This window comes from Vulpes lagopus, chromosome 10 (assembly GCF_018345385.1).
Source record: "Vulpes lagopus strain Blue_001 chromosome 10, ASM1834538v1, whole genome shotgun sequence".
Classification (NCBI taxonomy): Eukaryota; Metazoa; Chordata; class Mammalia; order Carnivora; family Canidae; genus Vulpes; species Vulpes lagopus.
Genome location: NC_054833.1, coordinates 25,337,816 through 25,358,458, shown reverse-complemented (window position 1 = coordinate 25,358,458; position 20,643 = coordinate 25,337,816). Strand labels below are relative to the sequence as shown.

Genomic DNA, 20,643 nt, shown 5'->3' with positions numbered 1-20,643 from the left:
GCAGACGGTATGATGAAGTTACTGGGGGAAGCTGACCTTGAACGAGGTCACGGTGCCCTGAACCTGTTCTGGTAAACGAAGTCAGCAGCAAATGTAGGGCAAACAGCAGGAGGTTCACCAGACGCCTCTGCCGCCTGGTGACAGGGGAGTATCCTGGAGTCCTCAGAAAACACAGGCTGCCCGGGCGGCGTTCCCGCAGCCACTGGGGACGGTCCGCCCAAGGGGAGGATGGTGGAGGGGGGACACTGCAGGAGGGGGGAGCGAGCAGTGGGCAGGAGGGGTCACCAGGCGCTGGCTTCCCTTTGGGAGCGGCGAGGCCTGCAGCCGTCCCCATCAGCGTGTGTGGGGTATCCAAGCCCCACCGCAGTAACCAGCGGATCTGCAGGGGCAGGCGACGCATGGACGCGAAGACACATTGAATTAAGGGGGAGTAAGACACAGGAAAGCCACACGGAAAGGTGCTGGGTGTTTATTAGCTCAGTGAGAAGCAGAAATTAGGCAGCAAAACACAAGGTTAACTCGTGGACATCGGGACCACAGATGATCTACCCCAAAGGTAACATTTTCCTAGGCAAACCGCAGATGTTCTAGAAATCCATTTGAGTTAGGAGACTTAGAGGCACAGGTATGAAATAAAGTTTTTAAGGACAGATGTACGGTTCAGGAGTGTTCGGGCTCCAAAGACGTCTATATATCTAACTTTCCAAGCGTCTTCTTACAACTTCTCCACGTGTCTTGGGAGCTGCAGACCCTACAGGTCTGGCACACGAGACACTGAAGAACGCCTCGGTCACATCTTAGTCACATGCCACCTCACGGCACCCCCTGGAACAGTAGCTCCTCCTGCAGCACTCATCATGCAGCATCTAGCTAAGAACATGTATATTTAAAGGTATTTTAAAGACAGACAGGGCCTAGTGTAATAAAAATGACAAAGTAATGCTTGGGCATTTCAGACAAGGTCATTTTGGTTGAAATAAAACGTATACAGACCCCTCTTTAAGGGAGCAATCTGGAAAAAAGAGACAGACCGCAAACCCACTGCTCTGTATGCCAACACCCTGAGGGCACTAAAGCGACCGATGAGATGCCAGTCTCCGGAATGCCCTTATCTCGGAGGTAATTATGTTTTCATCATAGTTGAGGCAGCAGCTTGGAAGCAGGCGAGCTGCAGGTGCATGCTGCTCTTGAACTTGTTCAGCAGCTCTTCCAGCAACCTGCAGGGACGAGAAGCTACTTTACAACCTGCACACTGAGGTCGCCTAGCGACACGAGAAAGCACGCAGGAGGGACGAGCGCCCGGCTTTCGCTTCTGCTCGCTGAGAAGTTAATACTTACGGATTAACTCAATAACAGAAGTAAGTTAATCAAAGAAGCTAATCAAAAGGAATATATATTTATATACATATTTGTATTTATATATAAAAGTCTCCCTCCTGTCTCTTTCCCCTAGATTAATTAGATTTCTTCCTAAAGCCCATTAATGTTTGGGGCTATGCTTCTTTTTTGATTCACTACTCTACGTTGGCTAATTGAATTTAAATAAAAAAATAAGAATAAGTAAAAATTCATACATATGGAATGTACTCCTTTGGGCATACAGGTCTACGGATACTGATAAATACACAGTAGCAACCTAACAACCCTTCAAATCCCAATCCTTTTGTGTTGCCTCTTTGCGGCCACCTTTCTCCTCATCCTGACCCCTGGCCTATTTGTCTTTTCCTCCTGTTTTGCATTCTCGTTTTTAACAAATATTGGAGAGCGCTAAACGGACGTGGTGAATTAGGCGCCAGGAGAATCAGGGTCAGCTGTAACTCGGTGGGCAAATTATCCTAGTACTTGATGACTCAGTTAGTTTCTTCAACTGGTTTGATGTCTGATTTTAGGGCCAGAAAGGATCTTACAGCCAAATGCAAAGGCGGGTGGACTTCAGTTACGGGGAGTGAAGGAGCAAAGACCTACAGCGCTTCTGCTACCCCAGCTGACGGGGGTAGAGCATTTCTGAGATTTGCCTGGCCTACATTTTGTCTCAGGTCAGAATCTCCTCTTTTGTGAGTAGCAAAATTTAAACTCTGGGCAAAACCATTAACATAATGTTAGTGGAATTTATATCATTTCATTATGTCATGTGTACAAATTCACTTTTTTACTACTTTGTAATATATAAAGCAAAAACAAAAACAAAAACAAAAACAAAACCCAAACCACATTGCTGAGCTACTCCAAGGAAAAAAGTCATTAAGCTCTGCATTTTACTATGCTGCCCTTCTTACATTTCTCTAATATCTTTTTAAAAATCTAGGACAATAATATAGTTTACTGAGTCAGAATAAACTTTCTTAAAATGTTTTCTGTATTAGTCACTTAAAACAAGAACAGAACTAATGTCTCAAGTGCCATAAACGCAGGGGAAAGGTTTTACCTTTTCTGCACTTGGGACACAGGCCGGGTGCAGCCAACGTAACGTGTGCTGTCAGGGGCCGTTGGGTACATCCTGACGCCCAAACCGTTACCTATTCAAACAGTCCTTCGAGGTAACAGAACCTGGCTCACACATCTGAGCTGCCCTTGAAATAGGCACAGAGAACTTACTTTTTATCTGCTCCGCTTGAAAGCTGAGGCAGGGCTTCTAAAGCCTGTTTAAAACTCGACCTGGAACACAGACAGGCAACATTCAAGTTGGAACATTTCATATTTCTAAGGGGGATCATGAGCATCACTGAGAACTCTAAAGTGCATCTTAAATATAAAGGAACCTGTATAAGCCAGTGAAGCATGTAGAAAAAGTAAAAGTGAAAAACAATAGAAAAAGTAAAAGTAAAAGTGAGGGTACAAGGTATGGTTCCCAGGCGGAGGCCCTGTAGGAGTAGGGTCAGAAAACTCAACAAGGAAATGAAACACGACTTGAAAAGCTAAAAGGGACGGATTTTGACAGAAGGGTGCTACTCACGGCAGATGAGAGCTTAATAATATGGACATGTTCAATTTTTAAAGTCTTTTCAAAACAAAACTGAACTAGTAAAGCAACTGGTAAGAAAGGGAGGAAACTAACTAGAAATAGAGATGATCCTGTGAGATTGCCAAATGGGGGCATTTATAGTATTAACATGTAGAGGGCCTGATTTACATTAATTAAACAGTCCATAGCATTTAGTTATTATCATATTTAAAATCTGTATGGTAACTGGGGATTGACTGGTTGGTTTTAATTCAACATCCTTTCTTTTCATGAAAACCTAAAAGGGTGTGAATTAAAAAACCCACCAACTTGGTATGCTTAACTTTTTAAAGCAGAAAGTACCAGAAAGGCTACCGAATCAAATAAAAAGCACTTAAGGGGAAATCCTTTGGTAATGACTTATACTGGTCACTAAGGAATAATTTTTAACTTCTCATCTCTTCTTCTTTTATAACATTGACTAAAGGTAAAGAAATAAATGTGATTATTCTTGACTTTAAGGTGGTCTTTGATTGTGTATTGTAAAACTAGACCCTCACCAGTGCCCTAGCAAACATTCTCTTGGGCGAGGTTTCTCAAACGAGGGGCAAATATCACAGCAGCACACAGAGAGACTACGAAGTTCCAAGAGGGTCATAAAGGTCCTGGAAACTTCAGTTGTTCCTGGTTAGGGCAAGGAACAGGCTACAGCTTGTGGGCAAACTCAGCTCCCTTCCTACTATGAAGTCGACTTTCCTCTTTCCTGATGCAGAGAGGAGTCTCTGCTGTTATCACGTCATCTTAAATCTCTTCTCAATCAATAAAAAGTAATGTAATGCTATTATTCTTTATTTTTACATTATGACAGTAATGATGATGATGATGAAGACAATACCACCGATTATTTGCAGTGCACCAACAGGCTAGGGGGTAACTTGGCACATTTTTTCATTTAATTACCCCAAAATTCTGCCTAGAAACTACTTATTATCTTTCTTGTGTAGATGAGGAACTTATACTCTTAAAGGTTAAATTAAAAGGAATACCTAGGTGCCTACATGAAGCAGGTACCCACATCAAATATGGACTCAGTGGAGTGCCCTCTATCATCTATTATTATTTAGTACTTTATGTAGAAAAATGATGACTGGGTAAAGGTGTGGCTCCATAACTAACATGGGAACCATCCAGAATGGCTCTGGTCAGCCATCATGAACAGGAATAAAAAGCTAACTTCATTTGTTAGGAAAAACTGTTAAAAGTCTTTTTAGTTGTGATAATGACCATACAAGTGATGGTGTAAGGCATGTCCTCAAAAGCTGGAGATGAGTAACTGTATCACACCAAGTGTCCTTAGACATTTTATTTCTATACTACTTGGATTCTCAGGCTGTATTAACATACAGCCCAGTATTTCCTAGGCACGATTGCCAGTGGAGTAAACAATTTTGTATAGGCAAGTAGTCAGTAATGTTTCAGTTCACCTACTGATATTTCGATAGGAAATCCTGACTTTCATTCAAAACAGCTAAAAGTTATCATCAAATTTCCACTACAAAATTTTGTAGAGAAACCACAAGGCTTCCTCTTATGCTGATATTTACAATGCTTAAACGGTCCCTCAGAGTCTGCTATGAATAGATTAAGACTCAATTCTTATTTTTTTCCTTTTTAAGAGAAACACATAATACTCTCCTATATCACTTATGAGATTAAGATTTATCTTACTGAATGAAGTTAGGAAAAATCATATTAAACCTTTTTTCCTTTATATTATGCTACAGAGAACTAGTATTAGGAGTCTTTGGCTTATTATGCTTTTTAGCTAAAAAAATTAATGCAATGTAAACTTTATCACATCACAGTCATGAGCACTCACTCTGACCAGTTATCTTTACAAAGGATTTTATATACTAATAAGATAATCTTTATTTTTAATGAAGCACTCAGAACAAAAACATTTAGCATCTCACTTGCTCTCAGGTGTCAGGTGAACAGCCACAGTATCTCTCAAAGCACAGATTTCAAGCCGTGCCTAAGGATGAGAAAAGGAAAAAGTGAGGGGAACTGCATCAATTATTAAACTGAAACAAGCGATGAGCAGACAGTCTCAGCCTGCTTACTGCAGAGACGGTTGACAGAAGACTGCCAGCACGTGGTTCCCCGCCACCTGCCACCTACTAACTACGAACAGACTTTCTACAACACTCCAAGGAAATCAGCTATGACAAACTATTTTTTTACTGAAAATTAACTCAAAGTCAAGTATGACTGTGTGAAGGCAGGGAGCCAGATTTGTTATAAAAAGGGTCAACCTATACAAGGATTTTCCAGAAATCTGTATTTACTACCTAGCCAGTAATGTTTCCTTTAGTATGATTGTGAGAGGAAGCAAAATTTGAAACATTGTCCCTGGATTATTTAAGGAAACAGACTGGCTTACTTTCTTATACCTATGCCCTTTTGGGTACACTGACTTTAATCTCAAAAGCTAAAACAAAGCTCTGCAGATTTAATCACCACCGGCTTTTGTTTGTTTGATGATTGTTTTTTTTTTTTTTTTAACAAAAATTGACAAGTTGATCCAAAAACAACTTGAAAAAGAATAACACAAATGGAGAAACACTTTCTAACATCAAAACTCATGATAAATCTATAATCCTTAATATAGTGTGGCATTGATATATGGACAGAAATACACATCATAGAACAGGACTGACTGTCCCAAAATAAACCTTACATTTATGATCAATGGATTCTGACAAGGGTGCTGAGACCATTCAATGGGGCAAGAGCAATTTCTTCAGCAAATGGTGCTGGGACAACTGGGTTTCCACATGCAAAAGACTCAATTTGGATCCTTCCCTTAACACAAAAATTAACTCAAAGTAGATGATAAACATAAAGGTGAGGGATAAAACTATGAAACACATAGAAGAAAACATCAGTAAATCTTTGTGATGTTGGGGTAGGCAAGCCTTCTTAGACATTATACCAAAAGTACAAGTGACAAAAAAGGAGAAGAAAATGGCTGCAAAGTAGGAGGACCCTGGGCTCACCTCATTCCACGAATACAACTAGATAACTATCAAACCATCCTAAATACTCCAGAAATTGACCTGAAGACTGGCAGAAAAGACTCCAAAAATAAAGGCAGAGAAGAGGCTGCATTGAAGAAGGTAGAAAGTATGGGCATACGGTCTGGGAGACAGATTGTGGCCACCACGATCACAGAGAAGGAAGAGAAACAGACTAGCTCACAGGGAAGTGCACCGGGAAAATAAATCCCCAGAGCAACTGGCTTGGAAAGTGAGAGGGCCCAAGTTTCGTGAGATCTTGCAACTCACAAGTCTTAAAGCAAAGCCTGGAGTGTTAAAGGTCAGCAGGAATCAGACGATGGCAGCAGCATAGGAGGAGCCTAGGCTTATCTCATCCCATGATTACAACTAGGTAACTATCAAATCATCCTAAATGCCCCAGAATAGACCTGACGACCGGCAGAACAAACTACAACTGAAGGTAGAGAAGAGGCCATAACAAAAAATGTAGGAAGTGCAGAGATGTGGTTTTGGAGACAGATCATGGCCCGTTGCAGCAGGGAGGAAGTCATAGTTGCAGACAAGGGTGAGAGACAGACTAGCACATATGAGGAAAACATCCCCATGGCAACTGGCTTGGAAAGCAAGAGAGGCTGAATTTTGTAAGTTTTTACATCTAGTAGGGTGGCAAGCTTAGAGTTTCACAGGTCAGTGGACTTGGCTGAGATAGACTCTGCAGGACATTATGCTGCTCTTGGAGAGAAGGCTGGCAAACAACCTGGATACAGCCTGGAAACAGGGATCTGAAGAGCACCTGGGGCACACACAGTAGGGGACTATTTGCTCACTTGGAATGTTCAAAAGACACCCCCCCCCCCCCGGGAACAAAGGAACTGGCAGGTGCCATTTCCCTCCCCTGCCCTTCAGCATAAACCACCTGTGGGAACCAACATAGCACCACCTCACTACTTAACTTGCTTATACCAAGCCCTGCCCCCCCACATTCCTGTGGAACCACCCTTCCCAGTGGTGCTAGCCTCAGTCCCAGTGCAGTGGGTCTCCTCCCCCAGAACACTAACCCAAACCCCTGCCAACACCATGTCTCTCCACCTGGGAGTTTTGCACAGCCTCAGTTGTGGCAGCAGTGGTAACAGGCCTCATTTCATAAGCAGACCAGATGACACCAAAGTTAAAATGTGCCATGTTCAGGCCAGGGACCACCTATTGCCCATAACCAGCAAAAATAACTGGCCTGAAGGATAAAGCAGCCAGGACAAAATAGCAGAGCATGTGCAGCGTCCACTGGAGACACTCCTGGACGTGCCAGGCCCTGGAGAACAGAAGACACTACACAGCAGGGTACTATAGGTCCTCTTCTACATAAGGCCATTACCCTCAAGAACAGGAGACAGAATTGGCTTTCCTAACACAGAGAAACAGGCACAGAGACTTAGAAAAAATTAGAAGACAGAGAAATTTGTCACAAAGCAAAGAATAAGACAGGGCCATGGCCAGAGATCTAAGCAAAACAGATGTAAGTAACATGCCTGATTGAGTATTTAAAGCAATGATCATTAAGGATACTCACTGGACTTGAAAAGAGAGTGGAAGGTATCAGTGAGATCCTTAACACAAAGATTAAAAAGAACCAATCAGATGTGGTTTTGAAGACAGATTGTGGCTGCTGTAGTGGGGAGGGGGTTGCAGTTGCAGAGAAGGGCAAGAGACAGACTAGCACATATGAAGAAAACAAATCTTGCAATAGACAAGATTAGAAACATGCTTGATGGAATCAGCAGCAGGCTGGAAGAAGCAGAGGAGTGAATTAATGATCTAGAAGTCAGAGTAATGGAGCGTAATCAAGCTGAACAAAAAGAGAAAAGGAATTATGTAAAATGAGAATAGACTTCAGGAACTCAGTGAGTTCATCAAATGTAATAACATTTGTATTATATGAAACCAAGAATAAGAGAAAGGGAGAATTTATTTGAAGAAATAGTAGCTGAAAACTTCCCTAATCTGGGGAAGGAAAAAGGTATCTGGGTCCAGGAGGCACAGAGAACCCCCAACAAAATCAACAAAAGCAGACCCCCACCAATGTATGTTGTAATTAAATTGGCAAAATATAGTGATAAAGAAAAAAATTTAAAAGTATCAAGACAGAAGAAGACAGTAACACATGAAGGAAACCCCATAAGGCTAGTAGGGAATTTTTCAGCAGAAATGTAGCAGGCTAGAAAGCAGTGGCATGATATATTCAACATGAGAAATGAGAAAAATTTGCAGCCAATAATACTCAACCCAGCAAGACTATCATTCAGAATAAAAGGAGAGATAAAAAGCTTCCCAGACAAAGAAAAACAAGAAGAGTTCACGACCACTACGCCAGTCATGCAAGAAATAATTAAGGAGACTCTGAGTGGAAAGGAGAGACAAAAAGTGACAGTGTGAAGGTAGGAATATAAAAGCAATAAAAATGAATAATTCTGTAAAAAAATAAGTCAATGAACTCATATAAGAAAAACGGTATGTGACACTATATACCTAAAATGTGGGGTGGGTAGGAGTACAGAATGGGTTCAAACTTAAACGACCATCAACTTTGCACAAGATGTTATATACAAAAACCTAATGGTAACCACGACTCAAAAACCACTAATAAAAATGCAAAGAATAAAGACATAGAAATCCAATTATATCACTAAAGAAAACCAAGTCATGAAAGAAAGACAAGAAAGGATTAGACAAAATCTTCAGAAACAACCACAAAATGAGCAATAAAATGTCAATAAATACATATCTATCAATAATTACTTTGAATGTAAATGGACTAAATGATTCTATCAAAAGACACAGGGTGACAATCGATAAAAAGCAAGACCCATCTATATGCTGCCTAAAAGAGACTTATTTTAGTCCTAAAGACAACCACAAATTCAAAGTGAGGGGATAGAGAAACACTTATCATGTGTATGGATGTCAAAAAAAAAAAAAAAAAAAAAAAAGCCGGTGTAGCAATATTTATTTGAGATGAAAACAGACTTTAAGACAAAGGCTGTAACAGGAGACAAAGAAGGACACTACATAATAATAGAGGAGACAATCCAACAAGATATAATAATTCTACAAATTTATGCACCCAACTTGGGAGCACCCAAATACATAAAAGCAGTAAATAACAAGCATAAAGAACTAATTGATAATACACAGTAATAGTGGGGGACTTTAACACCCCACTTACATCAATAGACAGACCACCTAAACAGAAAATCAACAAGGTAATAAAGGCTTTGAATGGCACACTGGAACAGGTGGATTTAACAGATATATATTCAGAACATTCTATCGTTAAACAGCAGAATAGACATTCTTCTCAATTGCATACGGAACACTCTCCAGAATAAATCATATATTAGCCCACAAAACAAGCCTCAACAAATTCAAAAACACTGAAGTCATATGATGCATCTTTTCTGACCACAAGGCTATAAAACAAGAAGTCAACCTTGAGAAAAAATGTGGAAGTAACACAAATATATGAAGTTAAACAACATGCTACTAAACAATGAATGGGTCAACTGGGAAATCAAAAAACTAAAAAAGTACACATAAACAAATGAAAATGAAAATACAAGGAGACAAAAATCTTTGGTATGCAACAAAAGTAGTTCTAAGAAGGAAGTATATAGAGCAATACAGGCCTACCTCAAGAAGCAAGAAAAACCTAAAAAAACAAAAACAAAAACACAAAACCCCAACCCTAAATATACTTAAAGGAGCTAGAAAAAGAAAACAAAATCTAAAACCAGCAGAAGGAAGGAAATAATAAAGATTAGAAAAGAAATGAATAATATAGAAACTAAAAAAGTAATAGAACAGATCAATGATACCAGGAGCTGCTTCTTTGAAAAAAAAAAAATCAATAAAACAGACTTATCAGCAAAAAAAGAGAAAGACTCAAATAAATCAAATCACAAATAAGAGAGAAGAAATACCCAACAGCACAGAAATACAACTATAAGAGAATATTATGAAAACACTGTATGCCAACAAACTGGACAACCTGGAAGAAATGGATACATTCCTAGAAACATATAAACTACCAAAACTGAAACTCCCAAAAAGCAAAAAGTCCAGTACCAGATGGCTTCATAGGTGAATTCTATCGAGCATTAAAAGATGAGTTAATACATATTTTTCTCAAACTACTCCAAAAAATAAAAAAGGAAAACTTCCAAATTCATTTAATGAGGCCAGCATTATCCACTAAACAAATACCAGATAAAGAAATGATTAAAAGAACTACAAGTCAATATCTCTGATGCAAAAATCCTCAACAAAATACTAGCAAAAAGAATCTAACGATACGTTAAAAAAATCACTCATGATGATCAAGTGGGATTTATTTCTGGGTTGCCAGGGTAGTTCAATATTTGCAAATCAATTAACATGATACATAACTCAATAAGAGAAAGCACAAGAACCATATGATTATTTTAACAGATCTAGAAAAAACATGACAGAGTGCAATTTCCATTCATGATAAAAATCTTCAACAAAGTGTTTAGAAGGAACACACCTCAACATAATAAAGGCCATACACGAAAAACCCACAACTAACATCATCCTCAAGTGGGAAAAACTGAGAACTTTTCCCCTAAGGTCAGGAACAAGACAAGGATGTCTTTTTTTTTTTTTTTGCCACTTTCATTTAACATTATTACTGGAAGGCCTAGACACAGCAATCAGACAACAAATAGAAATAAAAGTCAACTAAGTAAGGAAGGAAGAAGTAAACTTTCACTATTTACAGACGATATGACACTATATATAGAAAACCTGAAAGACTTCACCACAAAACTGCTAGAACTGATACACAAAATCAGTAAAGTGGCAGGATACAAAATCAAGGTACAGAAATCTGTTGCATTTCTATATACCAATAGTGAAGCAGCAGAAAGAGAAATTAGGGAATCAATATAATTTACAACTGCACCCAAAATAATAAGTTATCTAGGAATAAACCTAACCAAAGAGGCGAAAGACCCTTATACTCTGAAAACTATAAAACGGTGATACAAGAAATTGAAAATGACACAAAGAAATGGAAAGACATTCCATGCTCATGGATTGGAAGAACAAATATTGTTAAAATGTTTATACTATCCAAAGAAATCTACACATTTAATGCAATTCCTATCAAAATACCAATAGCATTTTTCACAGAATTAGAACAAACAATCCTAACATTTGTATGGAATCACAAAAGACCTCAATAGCCAAAGCAATCTTGAAAAGAAAAAGCAAAGCTGGAGGCATCACAATTCTGGACTTCAAGTTATATGACAAAGCTGTAGTGATCAAAACAGTGCGGTGCTGGCCTGAAGACAGACATATACATCCCTAGAACAGAACAGAAAACCCAGACATAAACCCACAACTATGTGGTTGATTAATTTTCAACAAAGCAGGAAAGAATATTCAATACAAAAAAAGACAGTCTCTTCCATAAATGGTGTTGGGAAAACCGGACAGAAACATGTAAAACAATGAACTGAATCACTTCCTCACACCATATAGCAAAACAAATTCAAAATGGATTAAAGCCCTAGATGTGAGACCTGAAACCATAAAAATCCTACAAGAGAACACAGTAGCTTCTTTGACATCGGCCATAGTACCCTTTTCCTACACAGGTCTCCTGAGGTAAGGGAAACAAGAGCAAAATAAACTATTGGGATTACACCGAAATAAAAAGCTTCTGAACAGCGAAGGAAACAATCAACCCAACTAAGATGTGACCTACAGGAAGAGAGAAGATATTTGCAATGACGTATTTGATAAAGGGTCGGTATACAATATATATAAAGAACTTATACAACTCAACACCCAAACACCAAATAATCTAATTTAAAAAATGGGAAGAAGACATGAACAGACATTTTTCCAGAGAAGACATAGATATGGCCAATAGGCACATGAAATGATGCTCATCACTCATGAGGTATCACTTCATACCTGTCAGCCCGTCAGAAAGGCTGAAGTGAACAACACAAGAAACAGCAGAAGGTGAGAATATGTAGAAAAAAAGGAACCCTCCTGCGCTGTTGGAGGGGATGCCAGCTGTGCAGCCACTCTGGACAACAATATGCAGCTACCCTGTGATCCAGCAACTGCACTACTGGGGATTTACCCCAAAGAAAACAAAAACACTAATAAAGGGATAGGTGCACCCCTAAGTTTACTGCATTATTTAAAATAGCCAAATTATAGAAGTAGCCAAGGGCCCATCAACTGATGAATGGATACAGATGTGGTCTGTATGCACGTAGATATATGCAATGGGATGTTATTCAGATGTAAAAATGAATGAAATCTTGCCGTTTGCAATGACTTGGATAGAGCCGGAGTACCATGCAGGGCGAAATAAGCCAGAGAGAGACAAATACCATATAGTTTCACTCATATGCGGGATTTAGGAAACAAAACAAAGGAGCAAAGGGGGAAAAAAAAAAGGAGAGAAACCAAGAGGTAGACCCCTAAGAATAGAGAACAGGGTGCAGGTTATCAGAAGGGAGGAGGTGAGGGGAGGTTAAATAGGTGATGGGGATTAAGGAGTGCACTGGTCAAGGTGAGCACCAGGTGACGTGTGGAAGTGTTGGTTCCCTACGTTGGACTCACGAAACTAACATCACACCGCGTGTTACTGCACTGGAATTAGAATTAAAGCTAAAAAAAAAAAAAAAAAAGTAAAAGCAACAAGATAAAACTTGATAAATTAGACTCCATAGAAATTAAAAACTTCTGTGCCGCAACCTAGAGCATCAAGAAAGTAACAAGCAACCCAGAGAATGAGGGGACGCTTGACACGCAGTGCAGTGGCGGGAATCAGTAGGATGGACGGCACCAGGCACTGGGGGGGATGTGGAGAAACTGGAATCTTTATACCCTGCTGGTAGGAAAGTAAAATGGAACAAGTCGGTTTACAGACAGTCTGGCAGAGGGTAACCATCTGAGCTAGCAATTCCCCTCCTAAGACTATACCCAAGAGAAATTAAAACATATAGAAACTCATATGTGAATGCTCTTATTAGGTAAAAAGTAGAAACCACGTGAATGGCCATCCGACGAGGAGCAGACAGAGAAAATGGGGTATATTCACAGGATGAAATACTGTCTAACCACCACATGAAGTGACGTACTGGAACATACTGCAGCACGTATGAGCCCTGCAAACGCTACGCTAACTGGCAAGAGCAGCCGGTCACAAAAAGCCATATTCATATGGTTCCGTTTATGGGAAATTTCCAGAACAGGCAAGTCATAGGGTTGGAAAATCATGGAAGGTGCCCGGGTGGCTCAGTGGGTGAAGCATCTGACTTCTGCTCAGGTCCTGGGATGGAGCAGGGACGGTCTGCTTGTCCCTCTCCCTCTGCCCCTCCCCTGCTCATGCTCTCTCTGTCAAATAAAATCTTTAAAAAAGAAAAACAAAAAAGAAGAGATGGGAGGGAAGGAGAGGGAAGAGGATGAAAGGAAAGGAAACCACGGAGACAGAAAGTAGGATGCTGCTCGTCTGTGGCCGGGAGGGGCGGCTGGGAAGGTTCCTCCAGGGTCCAGTGTTCTGGAGCTGGCTGTGTAGATGGCTGCACAACTCTGTCGACACAGTGAAAGAAAATTCACTGAACTGTGCATACTTCTTGCCTTGTAGACAACACAGTGTGGCAGGTGAGCTTCATCTGCATAAAACTTTCAAGAACAACAACAACAAAAGGTAACCTAAAGCTTAAACTTTTTTGCAAGCTTGAAAAAGTGAGACTTAAAAAGAAAAAAGAAGAAAGAAAAAGTGAGACTTCACGTACAGATCAAGGGTCCTCGGATCACTGAAAAGCACCAAACTGGGGCAGCCCAGGTGGCTCATGGTTTAGCGCCGCCTCCAGCCCAGGGCGTGATCCTGGAGACCCGGGATCGAGTCCCAGGTCGGGCTCCCGGCATGGAGCCTGCTTCTCCCTCTGCCTGTGTCTCTGCCTCTCTCTCTCTCTCTGTGTCTCTCATGAATAAAGAAAAACTTAAAAAAAAAAAAAAGCACCAACCAAACTGTGGTTCCACTTCTCTCTACACTGCGTCTCAGGAAGGTTCTGAAGATGGTGCATTAGCCCTTAGGTGAGTGGTCATTTCTGGTTAATCTGTCACCTGCTCAAAAGAGCGCGGCCTCACACAGTGACTCCCGGTGGGTGAGGGTGGTTGCGGGCTAGAGTCCCCCGAAGTCCTCCCATCAGACAGGGCTGCCCCGTCCGGCGGAGGCTGTCCTCCTGGGCGTGCGGAGCTCTCTTCCTCACCCTCCCTGCTTAGCTTTGAGAATCTGGCTCTCGGGCCCCTCCCGAGTTCATCTCAACCACCTAGAAGAAAGCACTGGACTTTTCCCACCACAGTTTTATCTGTTGAGAATTTCCTGCAAATGGCCCCATACGGTGTGCGAGCTTTCGCGCAGGCCTCCCTTCACCCCGTGAATGCTCCTGAGGTTCACCCAGCTGGTCCCCGTCTCCCCCTCACTGCGCCCCTGCACCTGCCCTTCCTGTATTCTGCTGATGGATACCTGGGCCATCTGCAGCGTTTGGCCCTCATGTTTTCAGTCCTCTTGCTTATATACCTAGGACTGGAATGGTGGGGTCAAAGGGTACTCGTGTGTTTAGTTGTTTTTTTTTTTTTGCTTTTGTTTTTTTTTTTTTAAAGGCTTTTCTTGTCACTGTACCGTTTTATACCGCCAACAGTGTGGGAGGCTTCTAGTTTCTCTCCAGTCTTGCCAACACTCGGTATTTCTAAGTCTTTAATTTTCTCCATCCTGGCGGACGGGTAATGGTTTATTACGGTAGCGCTGACGGTCACTTCTCTGATCACTAATGATGCCGGCCATCGTTCATGTCCTGATTAGCCATTCTGATTCTCCTAGAAATCGAATTACCTGTATGCTAGACTTTCTGACATGGTCCCAGAGGTCTCCGGAGTTCTATTTATTATTTTTTTTCCAATAACTCTTTCCTCTGTTCTTTCTATGGGGTAATTTCTGTTGATTTACAAATATGCTGACTTTCTCTTTCGTCCTCTCTACTCTGCTGTTTGTTATTCACATCTAGAAGACTTCAAAAAATTCACATATTGTATTTTTCCATTCCAGAATTTCCATTTAGTTCCTTTTTTTGGGTTTCTATTTTTCTGGTGAGGTTTCCTAACTATTCATTCATTATGAGCATGAATAGTTCCTACATCACTGAACACAACTGTTTTAAAGTCCTTGCCTTCAAAATCCAACATCTGCGTCATCTCAGGATTGGTCTCGGTTGTTTGCTTTTCTATTGAGGATGGGTCATATTTTTCTGTTTTATTTCATTTGTGCATTTCATGTAAATTTCGATAATTTCCTGGACACTGTCAATATTATGTGGGCTCTATAATATGTTCCTAAAGAGGACTGATCTTTTGTTTTGTTTTAGCAAGTAATTAACTTATTTGGATTCAGACTGAAAATTCTTGGCTCTTGGGCAGCCCTTCAAGTCTTACTGCAGTTCTTCCAGCCTAACTGGGCTGGTTGGAGGAGACTATGACCAGGCAGCAGTAGGTCATGGGTCAGCTGGTGATTTCTGCAGTGTATACATTTGTGGCTCTTGTTTTCTGCTCTCTGGGATACCTCACTTCCCTGTAATTGTGGTGGAAGCCTATTCTTCAAGCCAGAAACATAGCAGGTTTTGTGAAATTGTAGGCATTCCTCGGCCTGCCTCGGGGCTAAAATCTGTAAGAAGTGAAAAATTCCTCAAGTGCCCTTTCCTCCAGAACCACTCGCTCATGGCCATCCTCCAGTATCTTCAGGTTTTTGTGTTTACACTTATGATTCTTCTATATTATGCATGATTACAGTTATCTGCTGGGAGGTGGCCTGATAGAAACTCCCTCAGCCAGTACTGGAAGGAAATCGGCCAGTACTTTTTTAAGAACACATTCGCAACGCTCGAGGTCACTGCAGTCCACAGGTAGTAGGTGACTCTCCCATATGCTGCATACCTGGGCTGCTCTCGGTTTGGTCATACGCACACCAAGAAGTATCTGGCTTATGGAAGTTATACTTGCTATTATGACCATGTGACTTCAATAACTACGACATAAACCAATGGATCGTGAGTGCAAAGAGACGGTGGTCATTCCTATGAAAATTGCATTGAATGGTTTGAAAAGATTTATTAAGAGTTAAATGCTAAACATTTCCTGCGAAATTGAATTGCGTGAAGATAGTTGTAAACTAAAAAACAAAACAAATCACGTAACTTTAGAAGGAATCTGCATTCAGATGTCACAAGAGTCATGAGGGTCTTGCTCTGCTCTAAAGAAACAGAAGCCCTATAAAAATCGTAGACAATATATATAAGATACGATGGTAGATGATAAATCAGCAGATTCATCAAAACAACAAAAACAAAAACAAGCCCCAAACCTGTCCGTATATCATAAGGTCGATAACTAAAAATACATGTCTATGTTCTAAATGAAATAAAAGTTCAACACGGGACTGACTGATTTTGGTACCTGTAATGCTCCATTTTTGCTGAAGGATGAAACACACTGCATCAGCCGACTTAGCTCTTCAGAAACGGCTTCCACCACCCTGGATAGAACTCGAGGTACCAATTCTTTGGAAATCGTGAACACCTGATGGAAGGGTTTAAAGTAAGAAGTGATGCATTGAGGGAACACTTCCTGACTTGAATTTGTTAGAAACAAACAAACAAAAATGCACAAAACACAGCAAGTCACAGGTCTTCTAAGTCCTATTTTTAAAGGATGGTTATTATGAGTGAAAGGAAGTTACAGACTTCTACTTCAGTTGTATTGAGTGATTGATGCCAAAACTAATCCTCTTAAAAATATTGGCAAATATAATTCTGAAAGGTATTATTGATGCTGACAAACTAAAAATAATTTCAAAGATTTCTTCTTCTTGCCCTTTTCACAAAAAGAAATATTATTTCTAAAAGGGAAGTTATATAAATAAAAACATGCTGTGCCAGGTTTTTGTTTTGTTTTGTTTTTTCTTTTTTTTCTTTTCTTTTACCACAATTAATAGAAAAACATACTGGGTCAGACTGTTCTTAGATTAAAACAAACACCGTATCATATTGGGGACTTTATTGTGTATTGGACAACAAAGTCCCCAATTCCACTATTTGCTGAATGAATGAATGAATGAATTTTTAAACATTTTATTTATTTATTCATGAGAGACACAGAGAGAGGCAGAGACACAGGCAGAGGGAGAAGCAGGCTCCATGCAGGGAGCCTGACGGGGACTCAATCCTGAGACTCTGGGGTCACGCCCTGAGCCAAAGGCAGATGCTCAACTGCTGAGCCACCCGGGCATCCCAGTACTTGCTGAATTTTATAGATATTTCACTTGACATAAAACATCATTTCTAAACTTTGAATTTTGATATTTTCAGGCTAAGAGCTATTATATTTGAAAATATGGTGAAACATTTTACTATGCTGATTTATAAATCTGTCAAGTTAAGATCATGTGGGAAATACTAAATAATAAACATTATGAATGAAATTCTACTTTCAGTCGCCGAGATAAATTAAAAGGGGGTTTGAAAACCCTAATACAAATCATGGTTCCTGAGAGTGGACGTTAATAAAAGCTGCCTCTTTAGGAATCACCAGCATCACTGCAAATGCCTACATATTTTATGATTCCTCTGAGCACCACCATCCATCTACCACAGAAATGCTTTCACTGGCTGATGATTTAATTCTATACCCTAATTTTACTAGAAGCTAACACTACGAAAGCATTTGTGTATCTCTGATAAAATCATTAAAAAATATATGTGATAAATTCTTGCTACAGTCAAATAATATATACATTTTATTTTTGGGCGCCTGGGTGCCTTCGACTCAGGTCACGATCCCGGGGTCGGTGACCATCCCTCTCCTCCCTGCTCATGCTCTCTTTCACTCTCTCTCTTTCTCAAATAAATACATAAAATCCTAAAAAAAAAAAGACTGTATTTTTATAGAAGAATGTGTAGATTTTTCCCTTACGAGGAAATGAAAACTGTAATATACTACATTTTGCTTTCTGCTCTAGTTGCTTTAATCCTAGAGCCAAATTTGGGAACGAGGCAGCAGTCTGTTTCCTTTAGTTACTCTTCTACCTTCGCCTTGATTATCCATGTTTTCCCAGTTTACCTTGACAACCTCTGATCATTGTGGGTAAGGACAATGGTATAAACCAAATCCACCTCTCAGGCCCCTACAGCTCAAAAGGCACTCGCAGCAGTGGAAACTATCTAATGATAACCTCTCGCTGGGCCCCGTGCTATCTGGTCACCCATCGGTCTATGAGCCATAACAACTCTGAAAGTCCTGGCAAAGCAGTGAGTAATGGCTTGTGAGATTAGCGAGGCGGGAGTCGCAGTGGTGAGAATGGTGGAGGCTGCGCTTCTTTTGATGTTACTGAGAAGAGTCCTTCTAAGAAGGATGTTAACAAAGGAGGTTCATGTTAAGCTTCAGATGATGGTGCTTCGGGTGAAGCTGAAGGCAAGGTGAGCGTGAACCAGAAGCACCAGCATCTACGTGTCCCTAAGTCACCGCTGATAGGACCCCTGCACCTGTCTCCTAGCCTCAGCCTGCCCTCTCGGCCCAACCTTCCAACGAGTCTAGTTTTCTGGAATCCCAGCCACCGTGTAAGGACGCGCTGCTACGCGAGTAAGACACCGACGCTTGTTTGTATCCTGGGTAAAAAGAGGTCGATGAATTCTCCAACGTAAGGGATTTAACATTCCTTTCAACCCAAGATAAGGAAAAAACATCTTTTCAATCTCTCTTCTCCTTACCTTTTGAACATTAATGAATTTGGTTTTAAGCACAATTTCAGAAAAAAAAAATTCTCATAGTTAAAAAGCACATGCGTGTGTGCACGCGTGAGAATCGAGCCGTACTGTATTTATAGTCAAGATACATTCTGAAGGGAAAAAAGACCATAAAACCCATCAAATTTGCCTCTTTTTATTTTTTTCCAGTTACCCACATTTCTTAGGAACATCTAATGACAGCTTACCTCTGCATGCACAGCAATTATATTCACCAATGCTTCTTTTAAATAGTTTCTGACACCTGAAATCAAGATGAGGGAGGGGAAAAAAGGCATTTAATGGAAACAAACTCCCCGTCTCCCTTGATGGCATTACTGTGCACTGTACTACTGTCTTAGAGTTTTCTAAGAAGAAACAGAAAGTAACACTACCACTGTCTATTTCCTTTTGAGGACCAAATGGTAAAAGGACTATTTTCGTACAGGTTAAAAAAAAAAAAAAAGTTAAATTAGCCATTTTCTTTCATTGTTTTTCCATTTCTGTCATTATTTCTCTGAAATTGATGGCCAGTGTGTTTCAAAATTGAAATTTAAGATTCTCCTTCAGTTTCTTCATGAATGTGTGTGTGTGTGTGTGTGTGCAAACAGTACAGACACACATTAGCAGACCAAAAAAAAAAAAAAAAAAGATATTTACCAAAGCTTACAAAAGCTAAATACCTATTATAGCATTTTACCTCCAAAGGTAAAAATTAAGTTATGCAGAATGACCATTTTGATCTTAAAACATTACTTTTGTGAGAAACTTGGAACAAAATCAGTCTGATTCTGTAAAGCAATTTAAAGACTGGACAAAATACAGGATTTCAGGACAGTAGAGAATTAACAAGCACTACTGCACTCAAAAGCCAGGGTGCACAAGACCTAATAGTACAGGAGTCTGAAGTCAGATTATCTTTTCTTTTTTTTTTTTTTGAGATTTTATTTATTGATTCATGAGAGACACACAGAGAGAGGCAGAGACACAGGAGGAGGGAGAAGCAGGCTCCACGCAGGGAGCCTGATGTGGGACTCAATTCCGGGACCCGGGGTCATGTCCTGGGCCGAAGGCAGCGCTAACCACTGAGCCACCTGGCGGGGGGGGGGGTCCCCTAAAGTCAGATTATTTTGGATCAAACCCGCTTCATCACCTACAGGCCATGGCTTCTGGCGAGGGGACAGAGAGGCCAGTTTTCTCCATCAGAGCACGAGGACGCGCCTCGCTGGCAGGCTTGCCGTGGGCAGGACGGGAGACAGTGCACGTCGTCAGCCCTGGTGTCCATGGGGCTCATTAGGAGCTTGCCTCATCATTTTATAGGAGGAAAAATGTAAACCCAAGACGAAGCTCTACCGTAACTGTAAGGAAGCCATTTTTCCTTGGAGTGGAACACTACTCCGGGGTGCCTGCCAGGGTTAACTGCAAATAACGGAGACTTTCCTTTCCGCAGAACAGAGAAAATCCCGCTGTGCTGTAAGATCATGGATGTTAACAGTAACGATCTTAAGGAGAATCTTCTTCTGTTAAGGTCATCTAAACTACTGGTTGTATTCAGAAACATTGGGATTGGGGATCCCTGGCTGGCGCAGCGGTTTGGCGCCTGCCTTTGGCCCAGGGTGCAACCCTGGAGATCTGGGATCGAATCCCACGTCGGGCTCCCGGTGCATGGAGCCTGCTTCTCCCTCTGCCTGTGTCTCTGCCTCTCTCTCTCTCTGTGACTATCATAAATAAATAAAAATTAAAAAAAAAAAAAAAGAAACGTTGGGAT

General features: G+C 40.7%; 1 protein-coding gene across 4 annotated transcripts in view; it reads right to left on the bottom strand.

Annotated features, from left to right (window-relative positions):
* Positions 1–453: 453 nt before the first annotated feature.
* The window catches only part of EXOC2 (exocyst complex component 2), a 215,243-nt gene continuing 195,053 nt past the window's right edge, over positions 454–20,643 (bottom strand). For all 4 annotated transcript variants that reach the window (XM_041769948.1, XM_041769949.1, XM_041769950.1 and 1 more), the window contains 5 exons: positions 19,085–19,140; positions 16,552–16,674; positions 4,915–4,976; positions 2,596–2,655; positions 454–1,217 (listed from right to left, as the gene is read on the bottom strand). In XM_041769948.1, the coding sequence (XP_041625882.1) occupies positions 1,124–1,217; positions 2,596–2,655; positions 4,915–4,976; positions 16,552–16,674; positions 19,085–19,140 (395 nt within the window). In that variant the 3' untranslated portion in view covers positions 454–1,123. The remainder of the gene's footprint in view (positions 1,218–2,595; positions 2,656–4,914; positions 4,977–16,551; positions 16,675–19,084; positions 19,141–20,643) is intronic.